Source organism: Scyliorhinus canicula, chromosome 17, assembly GCF_902713615.1.
Source record: "Scyliorhinus canicula chromosome 17, sScyCan1.1, whole genome shotgun sequence".
Lineage (NCBI taxonomy): Eukaryota > Metazoa > Chordata > Chondrichthyes > Carcharhiniformes > Scyliorhinidae > Scyliorhinus > Scyliorhinus canicula.
In genome coordinates this window covers 123,854,398-123,871,309 of record NC_052162.1, presented here as the reverse complement: position 1 = coordinate 123,871,309, position 16,912 = coordinate 123,854,398, and the positions used below count along the sequence as shown (strand labels likewise).

At 49.1% G+C, this 16,912-nt stretch overlaps 1 protein-coding gene and 1 long non-coding RNA gene across 3 annotated transcripts; both read left to right on the top strand.

Annotated features, from left to right (window-relative positions):
- The first annotated feature begins 3,524 nt into the window (after positions 1-3,524).
- On the top strand, positions 3,525-4,333 carry LOC119951868. Of its 2 annotated transcripts, none has more exons than XR_005457690.1 (2): positions 3,525-3,869; positions 4,005-4,333. It is a non-coding gene; the product is annotated as an uncharacterized LOC119951868 (long non-coding RNA). The 2 variants fall into 2 exon arrangements; XR_005457689.1 differs by having other exon boundaries at positions 3,525-3,911.
- Positions 4,334-4,346: 13 nt separating this feature from the next.
- LOC119951589 (zinc finger protein 239-like) lies at positions 4,347-7,503 on the top strand (the record flags this gene model as incomplete). The annotated part of the gene is made up of 2 exons (XM_038774773.1): positions 4,347-5,201; positions 7,357-7,503. Coding segments are annotated over 2 exons (1,002 nt in total), but the record flags the coding sequence as incomplete, so codon positions are not given.
- Positions 7,504-16,912: the final 9,409 nt, after the last annotated feature.

The window sequence follows — 16,912 nt, the reverse complement described above, 5'->3', positions numbered from 1 at the left end:
AACCCAAAGATGTGCAGCGTAGGTGGATTGGCCACGCTAAATTGCCCCTCATTTGGAAAAACAAAAGAATTGGGTACTCTACATTTAAAAAAAGAGAAAACCAAAACCTGTCTTGAAAATACTTGGTGACTGAGGCTCCCACAACCTCTGGGGTAAAGAATTCCAAAGCTTCAACACATCCTCGAGTGAAGAAATGCCTCCTCATCTCAGCTTTATAGAACATAGAACAGTACAGCACAGAACAGGCCCTTCGGCCCTCGATGTTGTGCCGAGCAATGATCACCCTACTCAAACCCACGTAGCCACCCTATACCCATAACCCAACAACCCCCCCCCCCCCTTAACCTTACTTTTGTAAGGACACTACAGGCAATTTAGCATGGCCAATCCACCTAACCCGCACATCTTTGGACTGTGGGAGGAAACCGGAGCACCCGGGAGGAAACCCACGCACACACGGGGAGGACGTGCAGACTCCACACAGACAGTGACCCAGCCGGGAATCGAACCTGGGACCCTGGAGCTGTGAAGCATTTATGCTAACCACCATGCTACCGTGCTGCCCAAGAGAGAGTTTTCTCTCCATTCTCTTGCCTGTTCCCAGAACCCTCGACTCCTTCGTCAATCAGAAATCTGTCTGGGAGCGGATTATGTGAAGCGGATGCGGGCGTAGCTATTTCCCCGCAGATTCTGGCATCATTCTCCTATAATCATTCATTGTAATCATTCACTTCCACAACTTGAAAGATCGCCAGAAGATCCTGAAGACGGGTTAGGGAGGTGAGACCTGGCTCCATGAGGGAGTGAGAATTGTCTTTATTCAGGACTTTTCGGCAGCCATGCAAATGAAGCATCGAGACTTTGTTGAAGTTGGAAGAGAACTAAAGGCTGCCAGTCATGCTTTGATAATAATAATCTTTTATTGTCACAAGTAGGCTTACACATTAACACTGCAATTAAGTTATTGTTTAAAGCCCCTTATCATCACATTCCGGCGCCTGTTTGGGTCACAGAGGGAGAATTCAAAATGTCCAAATTACCTAATAGTACGTCTTTCGGGACTTGTGGGAGGAAGCCGGAGCACTCGGAGGAAACCCACGCAGACATGGGGAGAACGTGCAGACTCCACACAGACAGCGACCCAAGCCAGGATTCAAACCTGGGACCCTGGCGTTTTGAAGCCATAGTGCTAACCACTATGCTACGGTGCTGCCCAATCCAGAAAATTGTATCCAACCAGTCTTTCGATAATCCAACTACTGCCATGGCCTTTGTTAAATCCATGAAGGGCAAGGATTTGGAGGGATGGTTTGCAGCTCAGACTAACTCAAGCTCTAATCCAGGACTCTTTACCTATCATGGTGTTGTTGTCTGAATTTGTTATCTTTTGTAATAATAATCCCTTATTGCCACAAGTAGGCTTCAATGAAGTGACTGTGAAAAGCCCCTAGTCTTTTATCCCGTTGAAGGGAGTTATTATTTTGTGATCGAATGTCTTCTTCTTCTCCTCATATTATCTTATTCCAGTTATGGTAAATGTGCTGTGTGCTGATTAGCCTTCATCTTTCTTCGATTATCCGTGTGTTAATCATGGCAGAACTGAGAGGCACCATTGCCGAAGGGGGGGTGGTGGTGGATGCAGGTCTTCACGGGTGGGTCTAAAATGTGGGAGGGCCGTTCGATCCCCATTTCCTTGTTGGCCCTTCTTTTCTTCCCCTCATTTTGGAGAAGGTATCCTGAGGGTAACGACAGTCTGGCCGTGGGGTTAATCCTCCGGGTCCTCAGTCTTATTGAGGAATGTCCCCTTGGATCTATTGTGGTCATGATTATTTTGTAGTTTTGTTATTATGGGAGGGTTTCTGTGTTGTTGACTTTGTCCTACTCTGGTACAGACGGGGCTTTTATCTGTGAAAGGAGCAGTTTGGGGAAACTTTGGTGCCTCTGTTGTAAAGTGAGTTGTAGGAGGGGGGTAATGACGGACGCCCGATTGTGACGTGAAAAACTGTTCCTGTTCTCTCTGTCGTCTAATTAATGGTGGCAGTAATCTTCACATTTTCTCAGGGAATGTACGGGCATCTATCACCCTATCAGAAGAAAATATATCCTCTCCTTTCTTGAGAAAGTTGATAGAGCTTTATTATTGTAAACTCATCTGGATGATGAGGAACACTTTAAATTGATGTTGGATTGGGTGGAGCCATTTTCTTCCCCTCCGTTTCATTAAGTAGCAGGGGTGTGGTAATCCTTATCTATAAAATTATCCCTTTTAAGGTTGAAACGTCCTCCATGTTCAAAGGTGGTAGATCAAAGGTGATCATTTGAGGTTCGGTGCATGGAGATGTTGCAATGATGAATATTTATGGTCCCCAAATTACTCCCCAGAGTTCATTACAAAGGCTTTTGTGGATTTTGAGAGTTAGCTTTTGTGGTTGGTGACTTCAACTGCCACTTAAATCCTCCGGTAGACAAGCTCCCGGTTACCAGGAACCACCACCTCACACCCCTTTCTCCTCCCCCTACCATATATTTGTCCGATATGAATTTACTGTCCCCTTAAATGTCAGCCATCTCCTGGGGAAAGCAGCCCTTTAATTGTGAACATTAGGAAAGAGACCATCCTTTTAGCCAGACAATTCAATGTGTCAAGCTGAGGGAGCAAAGGATGTCAATGTCTTTCAGACAGCCAGGAGAGACCTGGGCCAAGCTTTGCAGAGTCTGCACCCTCCCTGGATTCACTTCCTTTCCCTTCAGTTGCTGGAAGTGACCAATTGAAGGTCAGAATTAGGAAAGAAATGGAAAGGGGGTGAAAAGGAAGTGTTTTACCCACAGATGGAGTCAGGAGGAGGTTTCAGTCAGTGTGAAGCTCAATCTTCATTCACAAATAAATTAACCTGGTGAGACTTGTTACCGTGCGGCATTCACAAAACCGGCGCTCTGATTGGCTGGAAGACCAGAGTCCTTCCGGTTCTCCTACTCTTTTCATTGGTCAATGTCAGCAGAGGGTGTGCCCTGTCTTGGACATGCGCAGTCCCAGACCGGGGGAGAGGTGGGGAACACCGAGCGGCTTCTCGGTCTGGTCGGAGCCGTCAGTCAGTTGCCGGGAATCCTTGTCTCAAGGAGGTGCAGGGCGAGGAGGTAAAAAGAGTGGGGGTGGAGCTCCCGATTCCGGACACCGGACACCGGACCTGCGCACTGGAACCCTGAGACGTCACCGCGATTCCTCTTGGCTGTTTCAGGCCTTGCTGCATTGTGACGTCACAGAGGCGGTCCCAGAACGCATGGTCTTTTATGGGACGGAGCACCGGAGGTCATTTGGGCTTCCAGCAAACCAGGAGTGGATAGCACTGTGGCTTCACAGCGCCAGGGTCCCAGGTTCAATTCCTGGCTGGGTCACTGTGCGGAGTCTGTACATTCTCCCCATGTCTGTGTGGCTTTCCTCTGGGTGCTCCAGTTTCCTCCCACAATCCAAAGACGTGCAGGTTAGGTGGATTGGCCATGCTAAATTGCCCTTAGTGACCAAAAAAGGTTAGGAGGGGTTATTGGGTTACAGGGATAGGGTGGAAGTGAGGGCTTAAGTGGGTCGGTGCAGACCCGATGGGCCGAATGGCCTCCTTCTGCACTGTATGTTCTAAGCCCGCTCCCTGGTGAGCAGGCCGCATATCCCCAGGGAAAAGATTTTTACTCGGCTCCAAAAATCCAGACTTCTCAGTTCTCAACCTGGAAACTAGGAAAGGTCTTTATATTTACTACTATGATGCTCCACCTCTTCAAATCCTCTCCCTGGAGACTAGGCCTCAAATCCCCGAGGTCAGGGTTTTGTACTTACTGCTCCAGCACTCCGCCCTCCGAGTCCACACCCTGGAGGCTAGGTATGGCGAAATAGGTATTAGAGACTAGGTATTGGGAAATGGGTGAGAAAAAAATGTTCTCTAGAAATGAGAATTCTCTGTTCTGAATTTCTATCCTGTACTGACTGTGAAGTCTTCTGTAAACTCCTTTTACAGGATATTAGAAGAGGAGGAATTACAGACAGAAATCTCAAATGTAACGTCTCGATCTGACAGAGTCATCCGATTCCTTGGGATCTGAATATCAACGGCCTTTGAATCGAGAAGGGGAAGGAAAAATGTTTGTCCGATCTGTCGGCAACAAAAGATTTTAAATATAATTGTGACTGGAAAAGCACCGAGACACACACACCCGAGTGAGTGTGTTCCAGAGCACTGACTGTGGAAAGAGCGTTAACCAGTCACACAGCCAGAAAAAACATCACACCATTCACAGCGGGGAGAGACCATACACGTGTACTGTGTACGGACGAGGCTTCAACTGATATTCTGACCTGAAGAGATTCGAGGAGACACAAAACATGGAGAAACCGTGGATATGTGGGGGATTGTGGGAAGGGATTCAGTGCCCCATCTCAACTGGAGATTCATCGACGCATTCACACAGGGGAGAGGCCGTTCACCTGCTCTGTATGTGAGAAGGGATTCACTCAGTTATCCCACCTACTTACACACCAGCGAGTTCACAGTGGGGAGAAGCCATTCATCTGCTCTCAGTGTGGGAAGGGATTCAGTGATCCATCCGGCCTGCGGTCACACCAGCGCGTTCACACTGGGGAGAGGCCATTCAGCTGCTCTCAGTGCGAGAAGAGATTCAGTGATTCATCCACCCTGCGGACACACCGCCGGGTTCACACAAGGGAGAGGCCGTTTAGCTGCTCTCAGTGTGGGAAGGGATTCACTCATTTATCCTATCTGAATGCACACCAGCTAGTTCACTCTGGGGTGAGGCCATTCACCTGCTCTCAGTGTCAGAAGGAATTCACTCAGTTATCCCACCTACAGACACACCAGAGGGTTCACACTGGGGAGAAGCCGTTCACCTGCTCTCAATGTGGGAAGGGATTCAGTCAATTATCCAGCCTGCAGACACACCAGAGGGTTCACACTGGGGAGAAACCGTTCACCTGCTCTCAGTGTGGGAAGGGATTCAGTCAGTTATCCAGCCTGCAGAGACACCAGCGAGTTCACACTGGGGAGAGGCCGTTCGCCTGCTCTCAGTGTGGAAACAAATTCACTGAGTTATCCAGCCTGCAAACACACCAGCGAGTTCACACTGGGGAGAGGCCATTCACCTGCTCTCGATGTGGGAAGGGATTCACTACATTATCCAGCCTGCGGAGACACCAGCGAGTTCACACCGGGGAGAGTTAGCTCAGTTGGCTGGATAGCTGGTTTGTGATGCGTAGCGACTCTGACATCAGGGGTTCAACTCCCGTACCGGCTGAGGTTATCCATGAAGGCCTCACCTTCTCAGCATTGCTCCTCGCCTGAGGTGTGGTGACCCTCAGATACAATCACCACCAGTCAGCTCACTCTGTCAAAGGGGAAAGCAGTCTCTGGGACTTTGGCGACTCTTATTTCACACAAATACAACAAACATAGATTCGTTTAAGGAGCAAAAATCCAACAGGAAAAGTGATACAACCGTGACTAACAAGAAAAGTTAAAAGTTCCATTCGATCTAAGGAAAGGCCTCATAAAGTGGCCAAAATAGTGTTAACCCTGAGGGTTGGGAACGTGTTTTAGAATTCAGCAAAGAGGACCAAGAAACTGATCAAGAGAAAATAGAATATGAGAGCAAACTGGCGAGAAACATAAAAAACGACTGGAAAAGCTCCTATAGGAATGTGAAAAGGAAAAGATTAGCAAAGACCAATGTGGGTCCATTCCAGACAGAGACAGGAGAGTTTATAATGGGGAATAAGGAAATGGCAGAGAAACTAAACAATGTGTGTCTGTCTTCACAGAGGAAGATACAGAAATTGTCCCAAAAACACGAGAGAACCACGAAGCTCAGAGTGCACAGGAGGCCATTCTGCCCAACCGGCTCATGCAGCTGCTACTTTTTATGGTCCCAGTGTCCTGCAGAAGAAACCCTGGATCTGTCAAATGGCCTGAATCAGCACCTTCAGGAGAATTGGGAGGGTGAATATTAGATACAGCAGAGTGAGAATGGAGGGAGAGTGTGTGGGATGGAGATTTACAGATTTTGGGGATGAGAGAGGAAAGAATGTTCCAGAGAAACTACAACTGTCTGTTCTGAGTTTCTATCCTGTACTGACAGTGATGTATTTTGTAAATACATCACACCATTGACAGCGAGGAGAGACCGTACATGTGTTCTCTGTGTGGGTAAGGCTTCAATTGTCTCATCTAGGGAGACACAAGGAGACCCAAAACATGGAGAAACAGTGGAAATGCCGGGACTGTGGGAAGGGATTCAAAGCCCCATCTGCACTGGAAGCTCATCGGCGCATTCACACTGGGAGAGGCCATTCAGCTGCTCTCAGTGTGGGAAAGGATTCAGTCAGTCATTCACTCTGCAAACACCAGAGGGTTCAGACTGGGGAGAGGCCATTGAACTGCTCTCAGTGTGGGAAGAGATTCAATCAATCAACCAGCCTGACGTCCCACCAGCTACTTCACACAGAGGAGAAGCCGTTCACCTGCTCTTAGTGTGGGAAAGGATTCAGACATTTATCCACCCTGCGGAGACATCATCCAGTTCACCCTGGAGAGTGAGCATTCACCTGCTCTCAATGTGGGAAGTGATTGTCAGTCATTCACCCTGCAAACACACCAGAGGGTTCACACTGAGGAGAGGCCATTCAGCTGCACTCTGTGGGAAGAGATTCTGTGTTTCCTTCTACCTGCTGAGTCACCAACAAGGTCACAAGGGATTACAGGGGTTGGATTCTGCTGTTATTGTTTCTGCTCTCAATTACACCCGGAACAGCATTGTGTTCATTCTGTCAGTTGGTCAATGGGGAGGGTCGGAGGGTTTATTTCTGCTGGACTGGCCGGTCTCACGACTTTGCCTCCAGTGGCCTGATGCTCTTGAGCGTTGTGGCAAATACTTGGCTTCAAATTTCACAAGGATCACAGAGTGAAAGGGTGTTTGGCAGGTAGATGACGTATAGTTCCTGTTTCTGTTTGGAACCCCAAAGCATGCAGTTCAGATGAAGATAGGCTATGGTGGTTACATGGTTCTGTCTCAGAAGGAACCTGTCAAGCTATGAAGGGCAAGTTGATTGGGAACTTACAATAAAATGTGTAATGATACACAGGCAATCACATTTAAGGAATGATCACATATTTACATAAAATATAGATTCATTTAAGAAACAAAAATCCAACAGGAAAAGTGACGCAACCGTGGTGAACAAGAAAAATTAAAGATTCCATTAGGTCAAAGGAAGAGTCTCATTGATAGATTACAGATTTATTGCTTCACTGATTTATTGGTAACCTTTAAGAATTAATGCAGTATAATTCTTCAATTCAGTATACATACAGACAGAAAAGGGAATATCCACAAGGCAAAGTCATTGTTTCAGATAAAAATATGAGAATTACTGTACAGCAACTTAATATGTGTCAGAATCTAACACTGTTTCAAGAAAAGTTGCATAGAAGCCCTCATAATGAATAAACCATTGTTCTACAAATACATCTCGTAATGAAAAAGTATCGGAGCCTTAGCAACACAAACATTTACAAATAGTAGCAAAGCCTTAGCAACAAGCAATGTTAATGCAGAACACCTTATCTTCAGAGGATTGGTGCACGTGGCGGGAGCATGTAGACATTTAATTAATTTGACAGACATGAATGAATCTTAAGTAATGACCAATGCCTGGATAACAAATCATGCTCCAAGTGACAGAGTTTTTTGAATAAATCAGGAAGCCTCAGCTGAGAATTTGAAACCAATAAGGGGTTAGACCATTGATAAGAATTTCTTTAAGAATAAAGTTTCTTGATTAAAGTTTGTTCTGTATTCATGCTTTAAGACATTCTGAACCATCTATTGATTTCCTAATATTGCCTTATATTTTTGTTTAACTCTCTTTATTATATTTTGATGTATAATTTGATGTGAATTTTGATTTATTTTAATGTAAGAGAATCAAGGTGGATAATTAGCAATAAAGTTGTATTTTTAGACACCTCCAATCAACCAAATCTTGGGCTCATTTTTGAAGATAAAATAAGAGATCTTATCACTCATATCGTTGCCAAAATAAGTGGAACCCCGAGGTTTGGGAACTTGTTTTAGAAGAAACTCACGAAGAGAAAATAGAATATGAGAGCAGACTGTCTAGAAACATAAAAAACGACTGATAAAGCTCCTATAGGAATGTGAAAAGGAAAAGATTAGCAAAGACCAATGTGGGTCCATTCCAGGGAGAGACAGGAGAGTTTATAATGGGGAGTAAGGAAATGGCAGAGAAACTAAACAATGTGTGTCTGTCTTCACAGAGGAAGATACAGAAATTGTCCTAAAAACACCAGAGAACCAAGGGACCAGTGAGCACGAGGAACTGAAAGAGATTCGTATTAGTGAAAAAGCAGTACTGGAGAAATTAATGTGATTGAAAGTTAATAAATCCCCAAAAGCTGATGCTCTACATCCCAGAGTGTTGAACGAGGCGGCTGTAGAGATAGTGGATACATTGGTGATCATCTTTCAAAATTCTGTAGATTCTGGAATGGCCATTCAGCCCGTCAAGCCTGCTCCACCATTTAATACGATCATAGCTGATCATCCACTTCAATGCCTTTTTCCCCACACTATCCCCATATCCCTTTGTGTTATTGGTATTTAGAAATCTGTCAGTCTCTGGTTCTTCTTTGGCCCTGGTATGATGGTGGTCTTCTTGAAGCAGGTGGGAACCTCAGAACGGAGTAGGGAGAGGTTGAGGATGTCCGCGAACACACCTACCAATTGGTCAGCGCAGGATCTGGGTGCATGGCAGGGACTCCGTCAGGACCTGTCGCTTTCGAAGGGTTCACTTTCAAGAAGGCCTTTGGAGGCTGTGATGGTGGGTATGGGTGTGTCCAAGGCTCTTGGGGCAGTTTGTTGGTTTCCTGCCCGAAATAAGCAGAGAATGCATTGAGTTTGTCGGGGAGGGCTGCGCTGTTGCTGAAGATTCTACTCGGCTTTACTTTGCACCCATGTTATTTAAGCCGTGCCACAACCAACGAGAGTCCATGTCGTTAATCTGTGATTCAAGCTTCGTCCGGTATTGTCTCTTGGGAGTCCGTGATGGCTTTGCGGAGGTCATACCTCGATCTTTTGATTAGGTCAGGGTCGCCTGTCTTGAACTCCTCAGACGTGGCCTTCTATAGGGAGTGAATTTCCCGATTAAACCATGGTTTCTGGTTGGGTAACATACATACTACCTTTTTTGACATACAATCTTCTGCACATTTTTTGATGAAGTCTGTGATGGTGCTGGCAAACTCGTTTAGGTTGGCTGCTGAGTTCTTGAATACGGACCAGTCCACTGACTCCAAGCAGTCACGTAGGAGCTCCTCTATTGCCTCGGACCAGCATTACACAACCTTCTCCACCGGATTCTCCGCTTAAGTTTCTGCTTGTATGCAGAGAGAAGGAGCGCCATCCTGTGGTCTGAATTTCCAAAGTGCAGTCAGGAGATGGATTGAGAAGCGTCCTTGATATTTGTGTAGCAGTGGTCAAGGATGTTGGGGCCCCTGTTGGGACAGGAGATGTGTTGGTGGAATTTTGGCTGTACACTCGAGGTTGGCCTGGTTAAAGTACCCGGCCACGATGAACAAGGCCTCCGGGTATTCTGCTTCATTGTTATTTATAGCGGTTACAATTCATCAAGCGCCTTCACTTCCGCCTGGGGTGGGATGTAGACCGCTGTGATGATGGTAGAAGTAAACTCTGTGGAAGGTAGTATGGACGGCACTTCACAGTCGGGTATTCCAGGTCCGGGGAGCAGTAGTTCGCCAGGGTCACCACATCCGAGCACCAGGACGAGTTGATGTGAAGACAAATCCCTCCACCCACTCCAGGTTCAATCCTGGATGTGATTAACAGCAGGAATAGCAGCAGAGTGCAACATGTCCTCACTTGTGAACTCTGTGGTGTCTCAGCATGTTGGATGACTGAGTGAATCCCTTCCCGCAGTGAGAGCAGGTGACTGGCCTCTTTCCAGTGTGGACTCGATGGTGTGTCAACAGGGCAGATTGTTGTTGAAAACTCACCACTATTCTTAGAATTCCACCTATACCAAAAAGGTCCGACATTCTAAATGATGAACAGGGATTCTCACTCCCTGACTCTGATGTAGGCTTCGGTGGGTGCTATTCAGGTCAAACTATGTTTTCAAGTTATCCCCTGGTATACCCCATGCCTTCACAGAAGATTTCATCTACTTACCACTTAGTAGCATCGATCTTGGGTCCCGCATTGCTAAGTAAGTAAAGTAGACTTAGGAATAACCACTGTTTCAGGTTCAAACTTTTAAATTATTTTATTATTATATTTTTTCTTTTAAAATATGCAATCACTGGATCCTTCTGGTTGGTTGAAGGGACCTTCAGGCCCAACTTGACAATCAATCTTCTTTTTAAAATCTGGTCTTCTTTAGATGTATTCACTGTTCTGCTTGGTTGCTAGGTTCTATCTTTCCCATGTACCGAGCCGTGAGAGCTGACTCTGCTGACTGTCTCTGAGCTGACTCTGCCTCCTCTTTAAATTCTGGTCTTCCTTGGATGTATTAGCTGTTTTAGCTCGGCTGCTTTGCTCTGTCCCATGACCGAGCTGACTATAAGCTGACTCTGCTTCTCTTGTTCCTTCTCTGCCTCTTTCTCAGGTTTATGTATGTTTCTGACAGTTATTAAGTTTTTATGACTTTATTGTAAAGTAACTTTTATTTCACTTGGATTGTAAAAGGTACCTTTAATCTGAATTTTTCTTTTTTTTAAAAATAATTTTAAATCAAATTTTCACATTTTCACACAAAAGAAAACAGTAACAGAAAATTCAAAGAACAAACCCCCCCTCCCCCCATATATACAAAAGAGAAGCAATAAATAAACGCCCGACGTTGGCAAAGATTTAACCCAAAACAAAAAGACAACCCCCCCCCCCCCCCCGGGTTGCTGCTGCTGCTGACCTTTTGTTTTTACCGTTCTGCCAGGAGATCTAGGAATGGTTGCCATCTCCTGAAAAACCCTTGCACTGACCCCCTTAGGGCAAATTTCACCTTCTCCAATTTAATAAACCCCGCCATATCGTTGACCCAGGCCTCCACGCTTGGGGACCGCGCATCCTTCCACTGAAGAAGAATCCTCCGCCGGGCTACTAGGGACGCAAAGGCCAGAACACCGGCCTCTTTCGCCTCTTGCACTCCCGGCTCCACTGCAACCCCAAATATTGCGAGTCCCCAGCCTGGATTGACCCTGGATCCTACAACCCTCGATACCGTCCTTGCTACACCCTTCCAAAACTCCCCTTGCGCTGGGCATGCCCAGAACAGAAAGCCTTTGACAAGGTGCCACACAAAAGGTTGCTGCATAAGATAAAGATGCATGGCATTAAGGGTAAAGTAGTAGCATGGATAGAGGATTGGTTAATTAATAGAAAGCAAAGAGTGGGGATTAATGGGTGTTTCTCTGGTTGGCAATCAGTAGCTAGTGGTGTCCCTCAGGGATCCGTGTTGGGCCGACAATTGTTCACAATTTACATGGATGATTTAGAGTTGGGGACCAAGGGCAATGTGTCCAAGTTTGCAGATGACACTAAAATGAGTGGTAAAGCGAAAAGTGCAGAGGATACTGGAAGTCTGCAGAGGGATTTGGATAGGTTAAGTGAATGGGCTAGGGTCTGGCAGATGGAATACAATGTTGACAAATGTGAGGTTATCCATTTTGGTAGGAATAACAGCAAACGGGATTATTATTTAAACGATAAAATATTAAAGCATGCTGCTGTGCAGAGAGACTTGGGTGTGCTAGTGCATGAGTCACAGAAGGTTGGTTTACAGGTGCAACAGGTGATTAAGAAGGCAAATGGAATTTTGTCCTTCATTGCTAGAGGGATGGAGTTTAAGACTAGGGAGGTTATGTTGCAATTGTATAAGGTGTTAGTGAGGCCACACCTGGAGTATTGTGTTCAGTTTTGGGCTCCTTACTTGAGAAAGGACGTACTGGCACTGGAGGGTGTGCAGAGGAGATTCACTAGGTTAATCCCAGAGCTGAAGGGGTTGGATTATGAGGAGAGGTTGAGTAGACTGGGACTGTACTCATTGGAATTTAGAAGGATGAGGGGGATCTTATAGAAACATTTAAAATTATGAAGGGAATAGATAGGATAGATGCGGGCAGGTTGTTTCCACTGGCGGGTGAAAGCAGAACTAGGGGACATAGCCTCAAAATAAGGGGAAGTAGATTTAGGACTGAGTTTAGGAGGAACTTCTTCACCCAAAGGGTTGTGAATCTATGGAATTCCTTGCCCAGTGAAGCAGTTGAGGCTCCTTCATTACATGTTTTTAAGGTAAAGATAGATAGTTTTTTGAAGAATAAAGGGATTAAGTGTTATGGTGTTTGGGCCGGAAAGTGGAGCTGAGTCCACAAAAGATCAGCCATGATCTCATTGAATGGCGGAGCAGGCTCGAGGGGCCAGATGGCCTACTCCTGCTCCTAGTTCTTATGTTCTAACATGTGGACATGGTTTGCTGGGCCCCAGAGCATCTAACACAACTGTCCTCACTCCCAAAAAACCGACTCATCCTTGTCCCAGTCATATGAGTCCTATGCAGCACCTTAAACTGTATAAGGCCAAGCCTCGCACATGAAGAGGAGGAGTTCACCCTTTCCAGGGCATCCGCCCACTTCCCCTCCTCAATCTCCTCACCCAGCTCCTCCTCCCATTTACCTTTCAGCTCCTCCACCGAGGCCTCGTCTACCTCCTGCATCACCTGGTACGCTTCCGAGATCCTCCCCTCTCCATCCCATACCCCCGAGAGCACCCTGTCCTAGACCCCAGGCGGCGGCAGCAGGGGGAACCCCGCCACCTGACAAATGCCCTTACTTGCATGTACCTAATGGTGTTCCCCGGGGGGAGCCCAAACTTCCCTTCCAGCTCACCCAGGCTCGTAAACTTCCCATCTATTCCCGTACCAGCCTCCCCGGACAGGCGCCGGAATGTGGCGACTAGGGGCTTTTCACAGTAACTTCATTGAAGCCTACTCGTGACAATAAGCGATTTATTATTTATATGAACAGGTCCCCCAGCCTCCTGACACCTGCCCTGTGCCAACTCAGGAACCCGCCATCAATTCTCGCCAGAACAAACCGGTGGTTCCCCCGTATCGGGGACCCCATCGAGGCCCCCACCTCCCCCCTGTGCAGCCTCCATTGCCCCCAAATTTTGAGGGTCGCTGCCATCACCGGGCTCGTGGTATACCTTGTTGGAGGGAGCGGCAGCGGCGCCGTTACCAGCGCTCCCAGGCTCGTGCCCACACAGGATGCCATCTCCATCCTCGTCCATGCTGCCCCCTCCCCGTCCATTACCCACTTACGCACCATCGCTGCGTTGGCAGCCCAATAATACCCACAGAGGCTGGGCAGCGCCAGCCCCCCCTATCACTGCCCCGCTCCAGAAACACCCTTCTCACCCTCGGGGTCCCGTGCGCCCACACAAATCCCGTAATGCTCCTGTTAACCCGCCTGAAAAAGGCCTTTGGGATAAGGATGGGAAGGCACTGGAACAGGAACAGAAACCTCGGGAGCACCGTCATCTTGACTGACTGCACCCTACCCGTCAGAGACAGCGGCAGCATGTCCCACCTCTTAAACTCCTCCTCCATTTGCTCCACCAGCCTTGTGAGGTTAAGCTTACGCAAGGCCCCCCAGCTCCTGGCCACCTAAACCCCAAGTACCTGAAGCTCCTCTCCGTCCTTTTCAGTGGGAGCCTCCCAATCCCCCCCCCCCCCCCCCCCACTCCCGGTCCTGCGAGTGTATCACAAACAGCTTGCTTTTCCCAAAGATAAGCTTATACCCTGAGAAATCCCCAAATTCCCGAAGAATCCCCATCACCACCGGCATTCCCCACACCGGGTTCGCCACACACAAGAGGTCGTTCGTGTAGAGCGACTCTCGGTGCTCCTCCCCACCCCGGACCAGCCCCCTCCAATCCCCTGACTCCCTCAGCGCCATAGCCAGGGGTTCAATTGCCAGCGCAAAAAGTAGGGGGGACAGGGGACACCCCTGCCTCGTCCCTCGGTGTAGTCGAAAATACCCCGACCTCTTCTTATTCGTGGCCACACTCGCCATCGGGGCCTCATACAACAGCCTCACCCAACTGACAAACCCCTCCCCAAACCCGAACCTTTCCAGCGCCTCCCACAAGTACCCCCACTCGACCCGATCAAAGGCCTTCTCCGCATCTAGCACCACCACTATCTCTGCCTCCCCTTCCACCGCCGGCATCATTATAACGTTCAAGACCCTCCGTATATTAGTGTTCAGCTGCCTCCCCTTCACAAACCCCGTTTGATCCTCGTGGATAACCTGCGGCACACAATCCTCTATCCTCGCGGCTAAGATCTTTGCCAACAACTTGGCGTCTACATTTAAGAGTGAGATCGGCCTGTATGACCCACACTACAGGAGATCCCTGTCCCGCTTAAGAATCAAGGAGATCAGCGCCCGAGACATCGTCAGGAGCAAAGACCCCCCCCTCCCTTGCCTCGTTAAAAGTCCTAACCAACAGGGGGCCCAGCAGGTCTGCATACGTCTTGTAAAATTCAACCGGGAACCCATCCGGCCCCGGCTCCTTCCCCGACTGCATGTTCCCTATCCCTTTGACCAGCCCCTCAAGCTCAACTGGCGCCCCCAGACCCTCCACCCTCGGGAATCTCAGCCGGTCTAAAAAGCGCCCCATCCCCCCTTCTCCGCCGGAGGTTCAGACCGATATAGTCTCTCATAAAAGTCCTGAAGACCCCATTAATGTCTACCCCACTCCGCACCACATTTCCTCCCTGATCCTTAACACCACCAATCTCCCTAGCTACATCCCGCTTACGGAGCTGGTGTGCCAGCATCCTACTCGCCTTCTCCCCATACTCGTACACCGCACCCTGAGCCTTTCTCCATTGAGCCTCCGCCTTTCTGGTGGTCAACAAGTCAAACTCAGCACGAAGGCTGCGCCGCTCCCTCAGCAATCCCTCCTCCGGGGCCTCCGCGTACCTCCTGTCCACCCTCACCATCTCCCCCACCAATCCCTCCCTTTCTCTCTGCTCCTCTCTCTCTCTGTGGGCCCGAATGGAGATCAACTCTCCCCGAACCACCACCTTCAGCGCCTCCCAGACCATCCCCACTCGGACCTCCCCATTATCGTTGGCCTCTAGATACCTCTCAATACATCCTCGAACCCGCCCCCTCACCACCTCGTCCGCCAGCAGCCCCACCTCCAAGCACCACAACGGGGGCTGGTCCCTCTCCTCCCCCAGCTCGAGGTCCACTCAATGCGGGGCATGGTCCGAAATGGCTATCGCCGAGTACTCAGCGTCTACTACCCCCGCAATCAGCGCCCTACTCAAAACGAAAAAAATGGATCCGGGAGTAGGCCTTATGCACATGGGAGAAGTATGAAAATTCCCTGGCCCTTGGCCTCGCGAATCTCCATGGATCCACCCCTCCCATCTGGTCCATAAATCCCCTCAACACCTTAGCCGCCGCAGGCCTCCTACCCGTCCTGGAACTGGATCGATCCAGTGGCGGATCCAAACCGTGTTGAAATCCCCCCCATTACCAGGCCCCCGCCTCCAAATCTGGAATCCGGCCCAACATGCGCCACATGAAACCTGCATCATCCCAATTTGGGGCGTATACATTGACCAGCACCACCCGCTCCCCTTGCAGCTTGCCACTCACCATCACATACCTCCCACCACTATCTTCCACCACACTCGACGCCTCAAACGACACCCTCTTCCCCACCACCCTCTGGTTTTTTGCATCCAGCCCCGAATGAAACACTTGGCCCACCCACCCCTTCCTCAACCTAACCTGATCCGCCACCTTCAGGTGCGTCTCCTGTAGCATAGCCACGTCCGCCTTCAGCCCCCTCAAATGCACGAACACGCGGGACCGTTTAACCGGCCCATTCAGTCCCCTCACATTCCAGGTGATCAGCCGGATCGGAGGGCCACCTGCCCCCCTCCCCCGTCGACTAGCTATCACCCTTCCGTAATCCGCCACGTGCCCGCGCCCCCCACTCAGCCCGTTTCCCAGGGCGACAGACCCCCATCCCGACCCCCTCTACACACTCCAGCTCCTTCTTGGCCATTCCAGCAGCAACCCGGTATCCCCTTCCCTCTTCCACCCCATCACCTCCCCACCGCCACCCCTCCCCCCCCCCCCAAAGCTAGGGCCCCCCCTAGCTGCGTAACCCCAGTCATTGTACTTCCGTAAGTCAGCTGACTCCTGCTGACCCCGGCTATTCCCGCCAACCCAATTACTCTCCCCAGTGACACACACCCATTCCCCCAATGCCGACCCTGCCCCCTGCGTCTCCAGCGCAGGAGAAAAGCCCGCGCCCCCATCCCAAGCCCCGCCCCGACCCAAAACGCGGGAAGACAGGCACATGACCCAACAGGGCCGCGAGCCCCACCCAAACCCGCAACCAGTGAAATAATAAAAGTCCCAACATGATATGATAAAACACCCAAGTAAACAGATAACAGTCCTGAAAAGCAGACAAGAAAAAACAGAACAGCAAAAAAAACATCGTCCAATAGAACCAAAAAGAAAAAAGCGAAAGGATATCAAGGAGGACAAAGCCTCCGGGCTGTGTACAATGTTCCCCAGCCCCCAGTTCAAGTCCAGCTTCTCTGCCTGGACAAATGTCCAGACCTCCTCCGGGGAGTCAAAGTAAAGTTGGCGGTCTTTATAGGTGACCCACAGGCGTGCCGGCTGCAACAGGCCAAACTTGACCCCCTTCTTGTGGAGCACTACCTTCGCCCGGTTAAACCCAGCCCTTTTCTTTGCCACCTCTGCACTCCAGTCCTGGTAGATCCTGA